Source organism: Magallana gigas, chromosome 5 (genome assembly GCF_963853765.1).
Source record: "Magallana gigas chromosome 5, xbMagGiga1.1, whole genome shotgun sequence".
Lineage (NCBI taxonomy): Eukaryota > Metazoa > Mollusca > Bivalvia > Ostreida > Ostreidae > Magallana > Magallana gigas.
In genome coordinates this window covers 10,346,741-10,364,356 of record NC_088857.1, presented here as the reverse complement: position 1 = coordinate 10,364,356, position 17,616 = coordinate 10,346,741, and the positions used below count along the sequence as shown (strand labels likewise).

Sequence of the window (17,616 nt, the reverse complement as noted above, 5' to 3'; positions counted from 1 at the left end):
CACTGCCCTGGCATCTGTTTGATGCACACTTCAAAGATAAAAGAGATAAAGGCCCGCCTTTCACCCCTATAATCATTGTAATATGCTAAAATATGACAATGTTCGTGTGAGCTAACTGAACCCTTGTAGGGGTCATATGTCCCTGAAATGAGCCAGAACCCCTGGGAGCCACTTGGTGGTACCCTTACAGCCAAAATCTGAGACCGGGAAATAATAGCCCCATATGCCCCCTACACTACCCTGTTATTCGTTTGATGCACACTTCAAAGATAAGGAAGATAATGAACCACTTTTAACCCCTAGATCATTGTCAAATGCTAAAATATGACAAAGTTCGGCTGAGCTAAACCGATCCTTTTCACTGTTGTATTCGAAGGTTCACGTCAAAACATGGCCGAGACAAAATAATCCCAATTTCACCTGATGATTTTCGCTGTTTTTGACTGCGACATATAATAATTTTCTTATGAGAAAAAATCACAATGCTGGGTGTTCTAATGTCTCATATTCGTAATAATACGATGTCTTTATGAGAGCCCTACCCTATTAGATTGTTACGAGTTTTCAAGGGTACGAATTCTGCAGGGTACGACTTCTCAAGCATTTAAGTTTTGGGATTTCCAGAATTCACTTTACCGACCCAAGGTTAAAATAAATTGCTTTTTACCATCTGAAGCATTTTGTCGCCAGATATAGAGAAACACCTTATTTTACCCAGTAATATTCTGCCCTACCCACAGCTTCGTATTTGTTGCCACCCCTTTAACGGCCGTCCATGTCAATCATACGGGCTCTTTGTTTCCTTCACTGTATCGCAACGTATCAATTGCAACTAGACCTGTTGGTTTTATTTTCTGGGGCTTTAATAGTATGTTGAAAGAGTATCTGCATACCACGTCATCACACTTTGCCGTGACCTATTATAAGACCGCCTTGAAACATTGACTTGAAGTTAAATTTGGGAAAGTCCATTAAAATTAGGGATATAGACTTCCATTCGAATATTTTAATTTGGAACATAAAGTACACGTGGTAAGTAATAATCTCGACAACGATTTTTCTCCTAAATGATATTTTGGATCCCCCAAAAAAGCCCCCCCCCCCAAATATATATATATATATATATATATATATATATATGTCAAAAGGTTGATATCGGGATAATTAACAATCCTATCGTTAAATTATCAGAAAAAAATAACTATATTATTATTTAAGCATAATTTCATTGCATAAAATTGTGAAAGATATTAAGCGAAGATGATCGCCATTTTTCAAAATGGCTACTGCCGATAGGAAAAACTTAAAATGTTCAATCAATATACAATCATAATTAGATTGTCCTTTGATCTAATTATAGTTTTTCTTTTATGTGTGTTGTTTGGTTTTTTTTTAAATAATTTGCAAAAAATTCAACCCGTGTGTTGAAATGATCGGTCAATGTGCCAGCGCCTTTTTCTTTGGGGTTACAGGGTATGATTTCGTTTTGAATCCAATGTTTTCAATGATATCGGTATCTAGAGGATATCGTCCTGGTCAGGTCTTGATTTGAATTTACATTCCGTTCCTAATTGTATATCGTGTGCGCATGGTAATTGTCTATGAAAAGTAGCCAGCAACCATTAATGATGATCAACGTTAAAATTGTGCTTCTGCGTAACTAATGGAGTTTCACCACCAGAAAAACAAAAATCTGTTAAAACACAAACTCTTATGCATAGGGTACAGTTTTCTATACAAACATAAATTATACGCGATAGAAATGTAAAAAAAAATATGACAAAAAATGTCAAAGGAAGCGAGTTGTGACAAAGATTTTTGTTGCGTTCAGGAAAACACAAGTACATGTTGTGACAATGCTACAGGAAGTACAAGTAAAGGTTATGTAATGTAGAAAATATGGGAGCGAGAGACGACGAGTCTGTCATAAACTCTACATATCCTGTTTTTAGTTTTAACTGCTAGATTCCGAACACCAAATTGTTTTATTTGATAGAATACTTGGCTGCTATGTAAGGATTCAATCAGTTAAGTATAATTTGCTTCTCTCTTATTTCTGTGTTGATGTCTGAATACATTTTTATGCTATGAGTTCAAAAAGTGAAGAGAAACCCCCCAAAAATCGCAGTTTACTGAGTAAGGGCGAATTAGATTTAAACTTGTTTTGTGTATTGATATTTATTGCAAGTATTTATAACAAAGCTAAATAATAACATCAAATATTGTTTTAAACTTTGCACAATGGTCAGATTTTTAGAGTTGGCGTAATTTTTTTAATGACTTTTATAATTAAAACTGGCTTATTTTTCAATTGTAACGATTTAATTTGAAATAAAATCTGTCTGAATATCAGTTCAGTTCAGTTCAGTTCTTTATTAACTTTAAGCTATACAGCTCATCGGTACAATAAATATAAACAATAAACACGTACAGGTAGGTTAACAGGAGAATGTGGCAGAAGTGTACATATTATGATATCAACATCTAATTTGCATTAAGTAAATATCTAGTTGAGAAAAAATAAACTGTGTAGCTTGGTCAAAAATACGTTGCTTAACAACAATGAGATCTGCAGCTTTTATTTTTTCTTTTTCCCACAATTCAAACATACCCAGATTGCATAAAAAATCTTTAACATGATACAACTAGTTTTTTGCATTATGTTTTTCGACACGGTCATATAGTGTATAATAGCAATGTTGAATAATACAATTATTATGGTACAGTATTTTTTTTCCAGAACTTAACTATGTTGAACATTCTTTGGTACAGCAGAGGACAGCGTCCTAATTCAGAATAAACTGCTACATTACAAGTTGACCTTTTAACTCCCAAGATATGTTTACAAAAATCAAGATGAAGTTTCTCAATATTAGGTGCTTTGAGTGAACCCCATACCTAAGAAGCATAGTTAATGACACTGCCAACAAAGCAATCAAACAATGATAGCAAAGTATTATGATTAAAAAACATGTTTCTAATATTTTTTTTCAATACAAATAATGCCTTCCTACCTTGCTCAGCAAGATGTTTCTCAGCTTTAGAAAATTTATTATTGTAGTAAAAAATAATGCCAAGATAAGCAAATGATCTACAATGTCAAGTGGTTTACCATAGATATACCATTTTTCATTTTCTTTTACCCTTCCACCTTTTCTAAAAACAACAATCATTGACTTATCAACATTAATGTGTAATTTCCATGTGCTACAATAATATGTTAATTCATCCAAAAGTGATTGAAGACCAGCAATTGAATATCAACCACTTTAAAAATACAATGCCGTCTATATATAAATAATCAGCATGTTATTGACATATTGACATGGTCAGTGATGTAGGGTCCTTATAGGTAGAATTCTTGCAAACTTCGGTTTATAAATTTCCACACTTTTTTCCTACACATTTGCATGGTTTAATGCCGAAAATCATTTAACTTCTTTAAAATTGATTTCAAGATGTAAGGCGTCCTTCGGAATATGTTCCTAATATACTATATCTTGAAAGTTTGCGTACATGAAAATATAAAATTAATGTTAATTCATTTTCAAAAAATGCATGATTTAAATTGCCTTTCTCTAAATAAACAACCTTCCGCACGAAAAATATAGTTCCCGACTAAACGTACTTGTTATGAATTTTAGATTTATTTTATTTATAATTGTTGTTAAACAATGAAGTGAAAAGAAACCCTTTCTGTGTTAAAATAATAAACACTTTTACTTATTTTGAAGAACATGTGCGCAGAAAACGTAAAACATGACGATTGAGATACCTAAAATACTATTTGTTTCTTGTTTTGTTTGGGGTTTTTTTACGAAACATTTTGGATCAAACAGAGCCCGAACATTGTTTTGCCCGTTATGGGGACTCTCTTTTTTCCTAACAGCTTTACAGGATTTAAATAATAGTTTTTGAAATACGCCTAGGTAAAATGGAAGTCAACAAAAACGTTTTCAATACAATAATTATTTTACCATTTTTTAGCAGTGACCTTATAAAGATTGTATTTCAAATTCCATGTTGAAACAAAAGCCATTTATAAAATTTTGATTAAGGAATTAAACGTTAGTAAATGCTAATACACGCGATAATTGTTGTGTGAGGGCGGGAAGAGTCCCACGATTCTTTGTTGTAATTTGCTCTATCCATTATTGTCACGTGGCAGTGTATCAGTACACGTTGTGACCCATAGAGACATGTTTAGACCAGTTAGAACTATCACAATCTAGAAGGTTTAGAACAGTTTTAATGCTTAGGCTTTTGGTCTACTCATGATTGAGTGTCAATCCAATTTCATACACCAGAGCAGATCCTGAAAAAAAACTTTTCAATTTTGACAATCCATCATTATTAATGCTCTTCTCTATCAAATAAGAAGAAAGAAGGTCAGTTATTTAATGAGCAACTTTAACTTGACAATAACCTTCCAACAAAAGTCCAGGTTCTTGTTAAAACGGCTCAAACATGCAATTGAAGTTCCTGCGCTGAGAAATATCATGCGCCATTCAGTAATTTGATATTTTACCGACGTCAGGGAGGATGAGGGAATTAACAGGAGTTAAATGTCAGTTTTGCTTTAAAGCTGTTGTCATGCATACAGCAGAAATTCGAAAAGCTGTAATTATATCACACCTTGGCTTTTAACGTCGTACCGAACCCATTTTTTTTTCATTGTATGCACACAAACAAAGATGAAATTTGTGCTCCTGATAAAGATCTTACGATATGTTTTAGAATACATTTCCTGTTATAATGTCCTATATAACTTCATCTGAGGAAAACTTTCCTTTCAAGCTTTTTTTATTGAGCAAGCTAAGTACACTGTATGAAAAAGAAATTTGTGTTGACAAGTTGTGTAGTTATAAAGATGACATACTTAAGACACTCGCTGTTCATAACGAAAGGACTAGCAATACGACAAGATGTTCATTTATTTTATTTGTGACCAATGTCACATGCCATTTTTTTTGGAAATATGGGGTCCCAAACAGATAATTTACCTAAAATTATTGCCTAAGTTTGGAGTGGAAATTGATTATTTGAAGAAATCAAACAAACAGTTATAGTTTGAACAATTATTTAGTTATGATTTCAATTCAATGTGAAGTTGAACACATGTAGTGACTATAAAAGTAATATCCAAGTCCAAGTTTAAAAAATCTTGCTTTACTGATGGCTTCAAATGCCAGATGAGTACATGTACATAATGAATACAACAGCAAAAGTAAAGATTGTTCCAAAATTTTGGAGTTATCAAATTATAACGCAAATAATAGTATAATAATAGAATGCCAATTTTCTAAAACGTTGCAAACAAATAGACATACATTTAATGTCTCATATAAAAGTAAAAAAGGTAGGGGTCACATCTCAAAAAATTGATATATAACTTGAAATAAGCTAATTTTAGGCAAAAATTGAAGGTCATTTTTTTTCTTGACTTCTTCGACATATAACTAAATATGCCAAAATATATCGACAGAAACATTAAATATTGTTCAAAAATGTTTTTCAGAACAACATGAATATATTGTAATACACAAACTATCTAGAAGTTTAGTTTGCGCTGAAATTTGGGAGGCTAAAGTGACAGTTCTCTTTAACTAATGAGTTATGAAAATTGTTCATTTTCTTCTTGAAAACGTTTCCTTCCGCCACAAAATCTAGTCTTTTACTAATCTCTCTCTCTCTCTCTCTCTCTCTCTCTCTCTCTCTCTCTCTCTCTCTACACAAATAGAATTTTATGGTTTTCCCTTGCACCATATGTTTTGTACACTAAACATTGATTGTATTTGTATTTCATACATGTATATGCCTAAATGCAAGGGCCAAGCCATATTAACATTAAGGATGATAGAGAGGCGTTTCATTTAGTGATACCACCCTTCGCCATTAGATTCTCTCTGTACATACGATTTAAGCTGCATGAATTCTGCTGCAGTATAATATTAAAACAGGGGTTGGGGTTTTTTTTCGCATGTCAAGGACTGGCACACTGAGCCAGGATTTATCTAAGCCACATGTGATACTTTACAATATTTACTGTTTTCTCAGCTTCTGATTAAACTAGGAATAGGGAAGAATAAAGTTGCATGCCCGACTTCATTTTATGGCAATCGCATATTGTTTAATGATTATTCAATTCCACATCACTTCAAGATTAAATTTACTGTCTACCCTATCAAGATGTAGATAGATACTTTCTAATTATCAAGACAGTTTCGTCTTGTCAATCTTTTCAAATAAAAGCAATACATGTATAAGAATGTGGTAGCATGCATGATTTCTTATTGCATCTAACGGATACACAAAGTGAGATTCGTGTTTTCTTTCCTGAACATTAATTTCTGTGAATAAGAAAATACGACTTTGGTTTTTGAATTTGATCTGTTTCAAAAAAAAGACATTCAATACTAGTTTAAGGTTCAATCAAACAACGTTCTCATTTAAATCTATTTTCGTAATCCTAAGATAGTAAAAAAAAAACCCACACGAACATTTTGATTTTTGGTATTTTTTAGAGGGGGTATCTTATAAAGTAAGTTATTAAGTTAGGCTTAAGATACATATATGCAATTCACATATAAATACATGTTGAATGCAAAATTAAAAACGACAGGATGCATAATCAGTTTACTTTGTTGTTTTTATGCTAAATAAATTCCGCATACGGGTATTAACATATGTATGCCCATGTTTGAGAAGCAACTATCAAATAACAAGAAATCTAGCTGAGCAAAAAAAAAAAAAAAAAATTGCGTGTAAAGATTCAACCACGCATTTATAGGGGTATACAATAGTTTTGAATTACAGTTCTGGGTTGGCTAATACTCTACACCAGTTTACTACGAATTCTTTTAAAATTTGTTAAGGTGACTGATCACACTTACAGCTGACAAATACTTAAGGGGGATGTGCGGTCATCTTATACATTTGAGGATAAGAATGTAAACATTTCTTGAACTGGCTTGTTTTTGACCGAAACTAGCTAAATATGATATAAAAGCTAATAAACAGGAAGTCTACATGTCATTTTGTTTAAAAAGCATGCATACAAGAACGGGGAAATGCCTTTTTCATCATTCAGAACAACTGCGAACTGCGCAGCTGAAGACGTATTTTGAAGATTAAACAATCTGGAAAAATATGAAGGGGGTTCATTAGTGTCTTCTCAACAACCATTTGTTGTAGTTTTGACAACATTTTTGGCCAGTTTGGGACAGAAACAAGCCAGTTCAAGAAATGTTTACATTATTATCCTCAAATGTACGCACATTCCCCTTAATGGAAATGGAAACCCTGATTTGAATACAGCATTTGAAGTGCTCCACTTGCAAGTGGTGTTTTTTGGTCTTTCAAGAAATCGTTGCATCATAACAATAAAATTATTCACTGAAGATTCCTTATTTTAGTACTTAATTCGCTTTTCAGCCGTTTGCCATCAAATCGCAAGAACATAAAAATCTCAAACGCCAAATTTTTATCGTAGTTTCAGGTAGTTTGCATATGTCTGAAAAATGAAAGCGAAATTTTTAAAATTCGCGAATGATGCTTCTCGCAATTTTACGCAGATATTAATTCCTCACATTTGATTAGGAATTTAATGTATTTTATTTTGTTTTCGTAATAAATTTTCGATTTCATATGTGTAACAAAATATGCCAGAATATTTCTAAATTAACCCAATTTACGCAATGTTAGTAAAACTTTCATTTCCTCATCAATTTCAATCGAATCAAATTAAGTGGGTTTTTTTGGTCCAGACAAGCTCTAATGAAATACTTAGGTCGCTGTATTATTTTCGGTTGTCCCTATGATGATACTTGGGCTTTAAAAAGGAATGGTGACTAGGTGAAATGCCTTTTTATCGATATGATAAAACACATGTTAATGAGACCAACACGTTGTAGTACATGTATCATGTAAAATTCATCTCAACAAATATATGTATGATAAACTTGACTTTTTTGTTAGCCTTATACACAATCCAAGAAATTGTAATGATTAAATGGCATTTTAACCAGAGAAAATTTGGAAAAATAAATAAATATAATGATAAAAGGGAGTCTAGCTGATATTATATAAAATCATTAAGATACTGAATGCATTAAATTGTATTTTCTGATACATGTTTTTAGATACATCTTTTCAATGTAAGAAGATCATCCATTTCAATTTTCTTTCTTTTAATAGTTTAGATTTGGAGCTCAATAGTGTGAACACTTCAAGTGGTTACAATAAAATGGCTACCAACAGAAAATTTGATGTTTGGAATCTTATAGGTTTGTTGGCACAGAAGTTTACTTCACATATTTTAACTGCTTTTATAATCTTATCTTCAATTTGTTAGCTAAGTTCAAGTTCTAAATTACGTTAAGTTTCAAGCAAGTATAACTTATATCTTAGTCTTTCTTTAATAATTTTTTAAGCTCACATGAGCTGAAAGCTCAAGTGAGGTTTTCTGAACAAATTTTGTCCGTCCGTCCTTCTGTCTATCTGTCAACTATTTACATTTTTTTACTTCTTCTCCCGAATCTACGATGGCCGATATGGGCCGGACAAAAAGTAATCACGAGTTGTGTTTGATTTGCCGGCAATTCCTGAAATGCCGGCAAAAAGTAACCACGAGTCATATTTGATTTGCCGGCAATTGTTAGATGCCGGCAAATCTCAAACGTGGGCAAATCTTACTTATTGTTCAATTAAAATACCAGAGGATATAGAGGTCAAAAAGTCTCCTTATCTTAATTGACAAAAGGGTTTGACAAAAACATGGCAGTTTTACTTGCAACGTGCATTATTAATTACATCAAACAGAACACAAGAGAAAATTAAAAAAAAATACGGCATCAAAACATCCAGACATGTCTTAAACTCATTGGAACCCGACAATCTTAATGAAGCATTTGGTCAATTGCTTATATATCATAACTAATTAAGATCGTTTCGGCGGTATTAATAGCACATGTGTCATTTCAAATTTGTAATAAGGCCCACTTCGTCAGGAGCTCACCTTATACATAAATCAATAAATCTCTTTGAACTTCATTTGGTTTTAATTTGGATCTAATGATAAGATAACCTATATTTTTGTGTTTACTGTATGCAACCATAGGAGGTGTTGTGAATAATTTTTGCATACTTCGTCATGTTGAATGTTATCCCAGTATTTCATAAGTCGTTTCCTTAATTCTTTTATACAAATTTGGTCACCAAACATTAGATACAGCCTTTTTATTGTGTTCTTCTTTTATTTTTTTAGAAGATTAATTCTATTTGCTGAAATAGTTTCTTGCATAATAGGTTCAATTTCTGATTGTTTTAAATCTCTTTTTTTTTTAGATGAGTTTTAAAGTCTTTAAAAATACTATGTAATACAGCTTGATCACAAGTATTTCTCAGATGTCTTGTACATTCTCCTTTAATTAGGCCCTTGAAAACTGATGAGCTATGAGCACTTTGTCTGTGCAGGTATTGGAAGCTGTTAGTAGGTTTGATATATGAGCAAATGTCTAATCGCTGGGTATCTGAGAATCTTGTTTTCTTGTATATGGTCGTGTCTAAGAAATTGACTGGTGTGAGATAATTCATAAGTAAATCTCAGATATTTATGACAAGAGTTCCCTATGTCAAAAAAATTCTTTAAATTCATCAGGGCTTCCATTAAATAGAATAAAGCCGTCATCTCTATATTTGCCGTGATAAATAAGTTTCGAAAGGCCCTCAACATTGTCGGCGCGCAATTCCCCCCTTACTTCTCCTCATACTTTGCTTCTTTTCAACCCTTTCGACCAATTAAGATAACTTGACTTTTGTGACCTCAATCTTCTGGTATTTTAATTAAACATTAAATATAAGATTTGCCCACATTTAAGATTTGCCGGCATCTAAGAGTTTTTTCAGGAATTGCCTGCAAATCAAACGCATCTCATGGTTACTTTTTGTCCGGCCCATATCGGCCATCGTACGAATCACTGGGCCAATTTCAACCAAACTTGGCACAAAGCATCGGTATTGTGTGAAGGTGATTCAAGTTTGACAAATAAACGGGTCACGCCCCCTTTCAAGCGGAGATACCACGTTTTTTTAAATCTTCTTCTCGAAACCAGTTGACCAGATAAGCGAAAACTTGTATGTAAGCATCCTCGAAGTGTAGATTTTTAAATCATGACCTCTGAGAGTAGTTTCAGGCCACAAAGGGGGTCGAATTTGTACAAAGGAAAATGTTGAGAAAAGATATTTAAAACCGTCTTTTAAAAAACAAATTGGCCAAAATAGATATAACATGCTTGAAGGCATCCTGTGTTAGTGTAGATGCAATTTTTTTCTTCAGATTATGATCCCCGTAGGGTTGGGCCACAATGGGGCGGGGGTTGGGGGGATGGGTAAATTTCATAGAGAAAATAAATTGAATTATTCTCTAAATTTCAAATGTTATAATTATGCAAGCATTTTGACATTTGTTGATTCTCCATTGTTTATATTGTAGTCTAAGGACTTTTCTTTTTGCAAGGGGTGCAAAATTTTTATGTATGTTTATATTTATGTGAGTATTTACAATCTTCTCAAGAACTGTAATCCTTAGTGTGTAAAATGACTATAAAATCATCCAGTTACAAAAAAGGATCAGTGTTTAACATAAGAATATATGGAGAAAATTTGGGAAATTTCTTTATACAAGGTATATTTTTACTACATAGTCCTGATTTTTTTAAGTCCTTAAAGCTGATTTAATTTTGACTATTGTTGCTCAAGTGAGCGATATTTTTAAAATATCAGTCTGGTTCCAGATAACCCCTTATTTATCAAATTTTTAAACATTTCTGTTTTAAAATTCTTATGAAAGTGAAATGTTATTAAGTTTAGAAATGAAAAACAAAAAAATCATGAATGAAGTTTGTATGATTTTTATTTGAATCCACATAAATATCAAACTAAAATATAAAAAAATTCTGTTAAGGCAAACTGCTGGACAAAATCCCACAAAAACCTGAAAATATAAACAATATTCGTTGGTGAATGGGATAAAGAAAAGAAATTGAATGAAATTGAAAAATTAAAGGAAATACTTAATTATTGCAAAAATCTTGGTATGAAAGATCCTGTTTAAGAGTTGTCTTTCTTTATTTTACATGGTCACAAATATCTTGGGATCAATTTTTTAATTAACAAAAATCACGAAGAAAAATTATAAAAGGAACAAGTCTATGCTAAATATGTAGAAATAAGATAAGTAGTGCTTATGATAAAGTTTGAAGCTGAAAAATTATATTATTGATGAATGCATTATATATATTTAACTCTTCAGAACAAAATATTAGGAGTTAATTATATTATAAATTGCCTTTTACTTTTTTTTTATATACAATAGCAATTATAAACAACAACCATACGCATATTAATACATACTTTAGATGTCCATAGTGATACACATGCATGTGTGGAAATGAAAAACATGCTCCTTTTCAGAACCGTGTCTTTCCATCATTTTGCTTGCAAATCTGGGCTTCCACTGCTATTGCTACCTAGCTGTATCTATTTAAATCAAAATACATTAGTTTAATGTCAAAGTTTCAGTGAAAGTCTTTTACTGCAAATGTTTTTTTTAATTTGGGAAGTTAGGATCAATTCAAGAGATCGTACTACGGTACTTTCGTTTTATATTCATCATACATATATAGTTTAAATGAAAATTTGACATCTGCTTACCTATATCGATAATCCGCCACATATGTATGATCGTCTGTTGCAGATGACATGACAAAAATGTATTGCCAATAGCAGCAGAGCAGGGAAACGGTATATTATTTAGAGTCCACGTTTTCCGTACAAAACAGCTGATAATCAATGTTAGTTAAAAGCTTTAAACAGGAAGAAAATTGACATATTTTCTAAGCGTTTTTTGGTGATTTCAGTCCTATCTCATCTCCTTAGTTAGAAGAGTTCAATTAAACGGTGTATAGCTATTTTGTACCACGACATAATGTTATCAATCCGGAACACAATGGCGTTTCGAACGGAAGTCAGACATGTTTGTGACGATGTAGCCTTCCACCTTAAAAGAAGTATAAAAACACACATGATGAGAACTTATCAATTCATACCTCTGTATATCAACCGGTCAGTCTGGCATAATTACTGTCACCAACCGAGACGACAGCCGCCAGGGAGTACTTCAATATAACCGTTATAAAAACAACTAATTATCACCTATGGAGACCGATCAGTGGCTTCAATATAAGCAATATTTCAAAATAACCGATTTCATTATATCCGTTAAATCAATGCAAAGAAAATGAGAGGCAAAAACTGGGGATTTATTTCAATTCAGAATAAGCGAAATTTCAAAATAAGCGATTTCAATATAGGTGGAGTAAGCTATATATATATATATATATATATATATATATATATATATATATATATATATATATATATATATATATATATATATATATATATATATATATAAAATTTAAAAATAATAAATATCCAGACTTGTCATTTGTACATAACTGCCTGAAGAGCCAGGTATGGCGAAAACGTTTGCAGTAAATAGGATCATTTTGTGATTTTATTCTGGATATTTATTATTATTTAATTTTTTAAAACTGTGCCGATTTATTTTTTGTTGCATTGGGAAATGAGATTAGAATTGTATTTCAGGAAAAGAACAATAAATTATTAAAACGCGTTTCTTTTTCTTTTTATAAATCACAAATTCATATATGTATTTAAACAAAACCTTAGCATCTTGGCTGTGAATTTTTATTCTTATTTGTTTTTTCGTATTTCGATGTAAATCAATGCTTATTTTAGGTAACTTAAAAGGTTTCTTTGATTTGCAATTTATAAATTTATACAATTTTCACATGAACAACAAATTCTCAACTGGAATATACATATAAAATATCATATAAAGTATATAGTTGACGCTACCAGTTTACAGAACAAATTATTAAATACACGTCTACTCTTAAAAATATTGCGATACAAAGTCCATCTTTTATTAAACAATTTCATTTAAGAAATTTTTTTAGGTTACATAATAAATCATATAAACTTGGACGTTTGTTTTGTTTGGTACAGTAAAAAATGAATAGTTTTCCATATTAAATAAGGAAATTCACACCTACATTTATATCTAGAAGAAGAAAATCTCCAAAACAAATTGCTATATTGAAACCATTTTTTTCTGAAGAAGTATTATATAATTATGTGAGTACGGAACTAATTACACATTGCTAATTAATGGGAATAACTAATATAAATGTCAGTAGAATTCCTACAGAATCATTAACAGTAGCTTTGTTTCCCTTCAAATAATTTTAAACTGGAAGAATTCTGTGAAAATGCTGCTGCTGAAACCGTTGAGCAGCAGAATCTGTGTTAAAATTAAAACTTAGTTTGAATACATCTTTAATAGTTTTTTTCAAAGATAATCATAAAGTGATATTTCAGAGTTCCATCTGGCAATAGAAGCTGGAGTTATGTTTTTGGTGTTAACATTTTCATAGATAATATTTGTACTTTTTTTTTTATAAAGGAACAATGGTTCATAATACAATGATAAAACCGGACCAAAAGTATAACAATACAGTTCTTTAGTAAAGCAAGAATTTTTTTTTAAACTTTGCAATGGCACTTATAATGCTAATATGTATATATTACATGATTAATGTTAAATTTTTTTCACACATTTCTTTAGATAGAATAGTTCCTATATTATCTAAGAAGAAATTAACAGTTTTTATACACTTTTCATACGATTTTTTTTAAAACAACCTTTTCTAACAAACCTTTATCCTAGAATTGTACCATACAAGAGATGAAGTAACCTTGTAAAAATTTGTAAGTTACAAAAATATTACCATCAATATTAAACATCAAACTGTGAGTTATTGCATTGTCTTTTAAGTTATCGTAAATCCAAACGTATTTTTAAGATTATTGTATGTTTTCAAATTAATCAAATAATGATTTCAGCTTAATCATCCCATTTATCGGGATTTCCATTTCTCATTTCCTTGTAAATGATTTTTATAACCTGATTGCAGTTCTTTGTATAGGTATAAATTGCAACACGAGAACTGTTAAGATTGTGTCCAAAATTGAATGTTCGTGAATTTTATCAAGTATACCCTCTATTTATTTCAAAAGTATATTATGTTCTCCACATTTGAAATTCTCCTACACAATATTACGGTAACCTTCTGATCCAAAGGTTGAATATTTTTCAAACATTTTGTTTTTGTGTTTGATTTTAAAAAATTAATTTATGATAACAATTGCCTCTGATTCGCACGTGCTTTACGTAATAGGTTTCCAAATAATTGCTCTATTTATCTTGTTTAGGGCAAAGGATGCACAGGCATTGGAATATGAAATCAATAAAAAAATCAAACATTATTATATTAGTCTGTACTGGAATTGCACTATGGATCATCTTTCGAGAAAACGATGTAGAACAAAGAATTAATCAAAAAAAAAAGAGCTTGAAATTTACAAACCCAGTAAAAGAGTTTCATATTCCAAACACAAATCTTCAAAAATATTTGTTGCAACCATATGGAAAAATTCAAAATATAGAAAACAAAGACAAACATTATTCGCAGGTCAAACAGGATGAAGTCGTTTACGAAATCCTTCAAAAGAAAGGAGGTTTTTTTCTTGACATTGGTGCACATGATGGACAGTTTATGTCCAATACTCTTTGGTTGGAAAGACAACACGACTGGACTGGACTTTTGATAGAAGCGAACCCTGAACTTTGCAAAAGTATCGATAAATTAAAACGAAATGCATGGCGTTTGTGTGCTTGTCTATCCAATACTCAAGACAGTGTTTCTTTTATCAAAGGTGGTGGTGTAGGTGGTATCGCCGACAACATTGATGAGCACCACATGAAAATGTTAGATCGAAAGAACAAAATCACCGTTCCATGTTTTGCTTTGGAACAGATCTTGAAGACGATTGGCGCCAATCATATTGATTTTTATTCTCTAGATGTTGAAGGGGCAGAAATGGCAATTTTGAATTCGATGAAATCTGGTCTTAAAGATGGAGTGTATACAGTGGACGTTTGGGCTATTGAGTACAGAGTGTGGGATGGGAAACAGATTGTTGTTGGGAAATCCAAAGAAAACTTGAATGCATTAAGAAAATATTTCCATGAACTTGGAGGCTACTTCGAACACTCGCAGTTATCTACCGATAGTAATAACAAAGACGGGTACGCTCTTGACGTTGTATTTGTTCGTGCAAGCCAATGGTGTAAAACAAGAGAAAAATTTCCAAATGGAACCAACTGTCTAAGAAAGGATAAAACATCGCGCATTAAGGATTATCTTCTTCCTCCTCACCCCTATCAAGAAGTAAAAGACGCAGACAAGAGATATTCCCAGGCCAATCAGGATCAGGTCGTTTACGACATAGTTCAGAAAGAAAGTGGGTTCTTTGTAGATATAGGAGCTCATGATGGACAACTATATTCAAACTCACTATGGCTAGAAAGGCAACACGGGTGGACAGGACTTCTTATCGAGGCTAACCCGGATTTATGTCGAAAGATCGATAAACTAAAACGGCATGCATGGAGACTTTGTGCATGCCTTTCCGGTACTTTAGAAAAGGTGACTTTTATAAAGGGCGACGCGGTTGGTGGTGTGGAGAGTCACATTGATAAACATCACATGAAAATGCTAAACAGAACTGACAAAGTCACTGTCCCTTGTTTTAGCTTGGAGGATGCGCTAAATGTGATTAAAACCTATCATATTGATTTCTATTCTCTAGATGTTGAAGGAGCAGAGATGGCGGTACTTGAGTCTCTACAAGATGGACTCAAATCACACCGCTTTACGGTGGATGTGTGGTCGATTGAGTATCGTGTGTGGGACGGAAAACAAGTTGTTTATGAAAAATCCTTGGACAATTTGAACTCTCTGAGGCGATACTTTAAGGAAATTGGAGGCTATAGTGAATATTCCCAACTGTCTAACGATAAAAACGTCAATGATGGCTATGCATTAGATGTGGTGTTTGTACGAAATGAAATGTATTGTAAAAGGCATGATGAATTACCAGACGGCACTGCATGCACATTTTGAATTAACTCACATAACGAATGGAGGGGGATCATATTTTTGACACTTTTGCGTTTGGAAGTGATTAAACCTTACATGGATAGGAATATACCTTCCATTGCCATTTTTCATCTATTTATGGTTATCTTTACTCTTACATATAAAGTCAAATTTTTCTTTCGGGTGTATTTAATGAAAACAAATTCTTTTGCATAATGACTGAAATAATATATGCGTGTGATTTCAAAATATTCCTATTGTACTGAACATAATTTACAACTTATATTGGCAGAAGTTTTGTAACTTAGACTGCCCAAATATTGGACAAAATTTAACTATTCAGTATCAATCGAAATTGAAAAACGTAGACAAGTGATATTCCTTAGATAATCAGGATCAGGTCGTATACGACATCGATTGGAAAGCATGCGTGTTTTGTGGAAATAGGAGCTCATGATGGACTAGAAAGGCAACATATGGGGACAGGACTTCTTATTGAGGCCATCTAAGGGTTTTAGTCAAAAGACCTACTCTATATAGTAAACTGAAAGCTCACGCATTGATGGGGGATCGAATGTACACAGGGCGTCACGTTGAGAAGAATATCACAACAATTTTAAACAAGGATAACAAAATTACCCTCCCTTGTTTAAGTTTGGAAAGCGCGTTGAGTGGTATGAACTCAATTTTGATATGTTGAAGGAGCAGAGAGTAAAGGAAATTACACCGCTATACGGTGAATATGTGGTGGATTGAATATCTTGTGCTGAATAGTAAATAATGAAAATAATGTTTATGAAAAGTACTTGAAAAGATTAATCCCCCTGAAAAGGCACTTCAAGGAAATAAGTTGCAAATATTTACAACTGTTTAACGATGGAAACACCAATACTGGCTATGTACTAGACGTGGTATATACAAAACTATTGGCCAATGCGCAGGAATCCAGAAACAATCAGTCGATTGAAGTCAACAGCATGCATTACATTGTGATCGATCAAAAGTTCTATACATTGAAAAGTACAGACTACACGTAATCACGCCAGATTTCCAAATGTGTTGTTCGTTTAATGTAAAGTACTATTCTTCAATAACTCTTTTTCATCAGTTTTTTTGGATGATTCATTGAAAATATGTTCTCATGCAGAAATGGACCCCAAAATAAAATGTTTTCTTTGGTGGTTTGTAATGGTTATGAAGGTTCCAATTGCATACATAACATCAGAGACAATCACATAACACCATGTCAGAGGGTAATACGTATTTTTCTGCAATGATTACTACATGTATCTTTCTATCTGCGTGACCCGCCGAGGATATTCTTTGTTGTTTTTTTTAAATAGAAGATTAATAATTATAAAAACAAATTCATATTATTTTTATTATGAAAAAAGTTACAATATGTTGATTACTACATAGGCAATTTTGCCACTATGATCCACATATGCATTGCCTTTCATATGAGGATTATATGAAAATCATATGTGGATCATGTGTGGCGAAGTTGCCTGTATACAATGATAATATC

The 17,616-nt window shown here is 32.2% G+C and overlaps 1 protein-coding gene and 1 long non-coding RNA gene across 3 annotated transcripts; one reads left to right on the top strand and one right to left on the bottom strand.

Moving 5' to 3' along the window:
- The first annotated feature begins 882 nt into the window (after positions 1 to 882).
- On the top strand, positions 883 to 17,266 carry LOC117680416 (uncharacterized). Of its 2 annotated transcripts, none has more exons than XM_034481434.2 (3): positions 883 to 1,032; positions 8,197 to 8,285; positions 14,359 to 17,266. In XM_034481434.2, exons 2-3 carry the CDS (start codon positions 8,246 to 8,248, stop codon positions 16,110 to 16,112), a joined length of 1,794 nt encoding a protein of 597 aa, XP_034337325.2. In that variant the 5' UTR covers positions 883 to 1,032; positions 8,197 to 8,245; the 3' UTR covers positions 16,113 to 17,266. The 2 variants fall into 2 exon arrangements, with proteins under 2 accessions (XP_034337325.2, XP_034337332.2); XM_034481441.2 differs by lacking the exon at positions 883 to 1,032 and adding an exon at positions 1,927 to 2,027.
- Positions 10,900 to 12,246, bottom strand: LOC117692721 (uncharacterized). Its single transcript, XR_004604028.2, has 3 exons — positions 11,713 to 12,246; positions 11,413 to 11,538; positions 10,900 to 10,993 (listed from the first exon to the last, which is right to left on the bottom strand). It is a non-coding gene; the product is annotated as an uncharacterized lncRNA (long non-coding RNA).
- Positions 17,267 to 17,616: the final 350 nt, after the last annotated feature.

Bases quoted from the DNA above. Each gene is read 5' to 3' on its own strand.
- LOC117680416 (XM_034481434.2), top strand. From the start codon at position 8,246: ATGGCTACCAACAGAAAATTTGATGTTTGGAATCTTATAG. The intron at 8,286-14,358 runs GTTTGTTGGCAC...TATCTTGTTTAG, and splicing joins TGATGTTTGGAATCTTATAG to GGCAAAGGATGCACAGGCAT.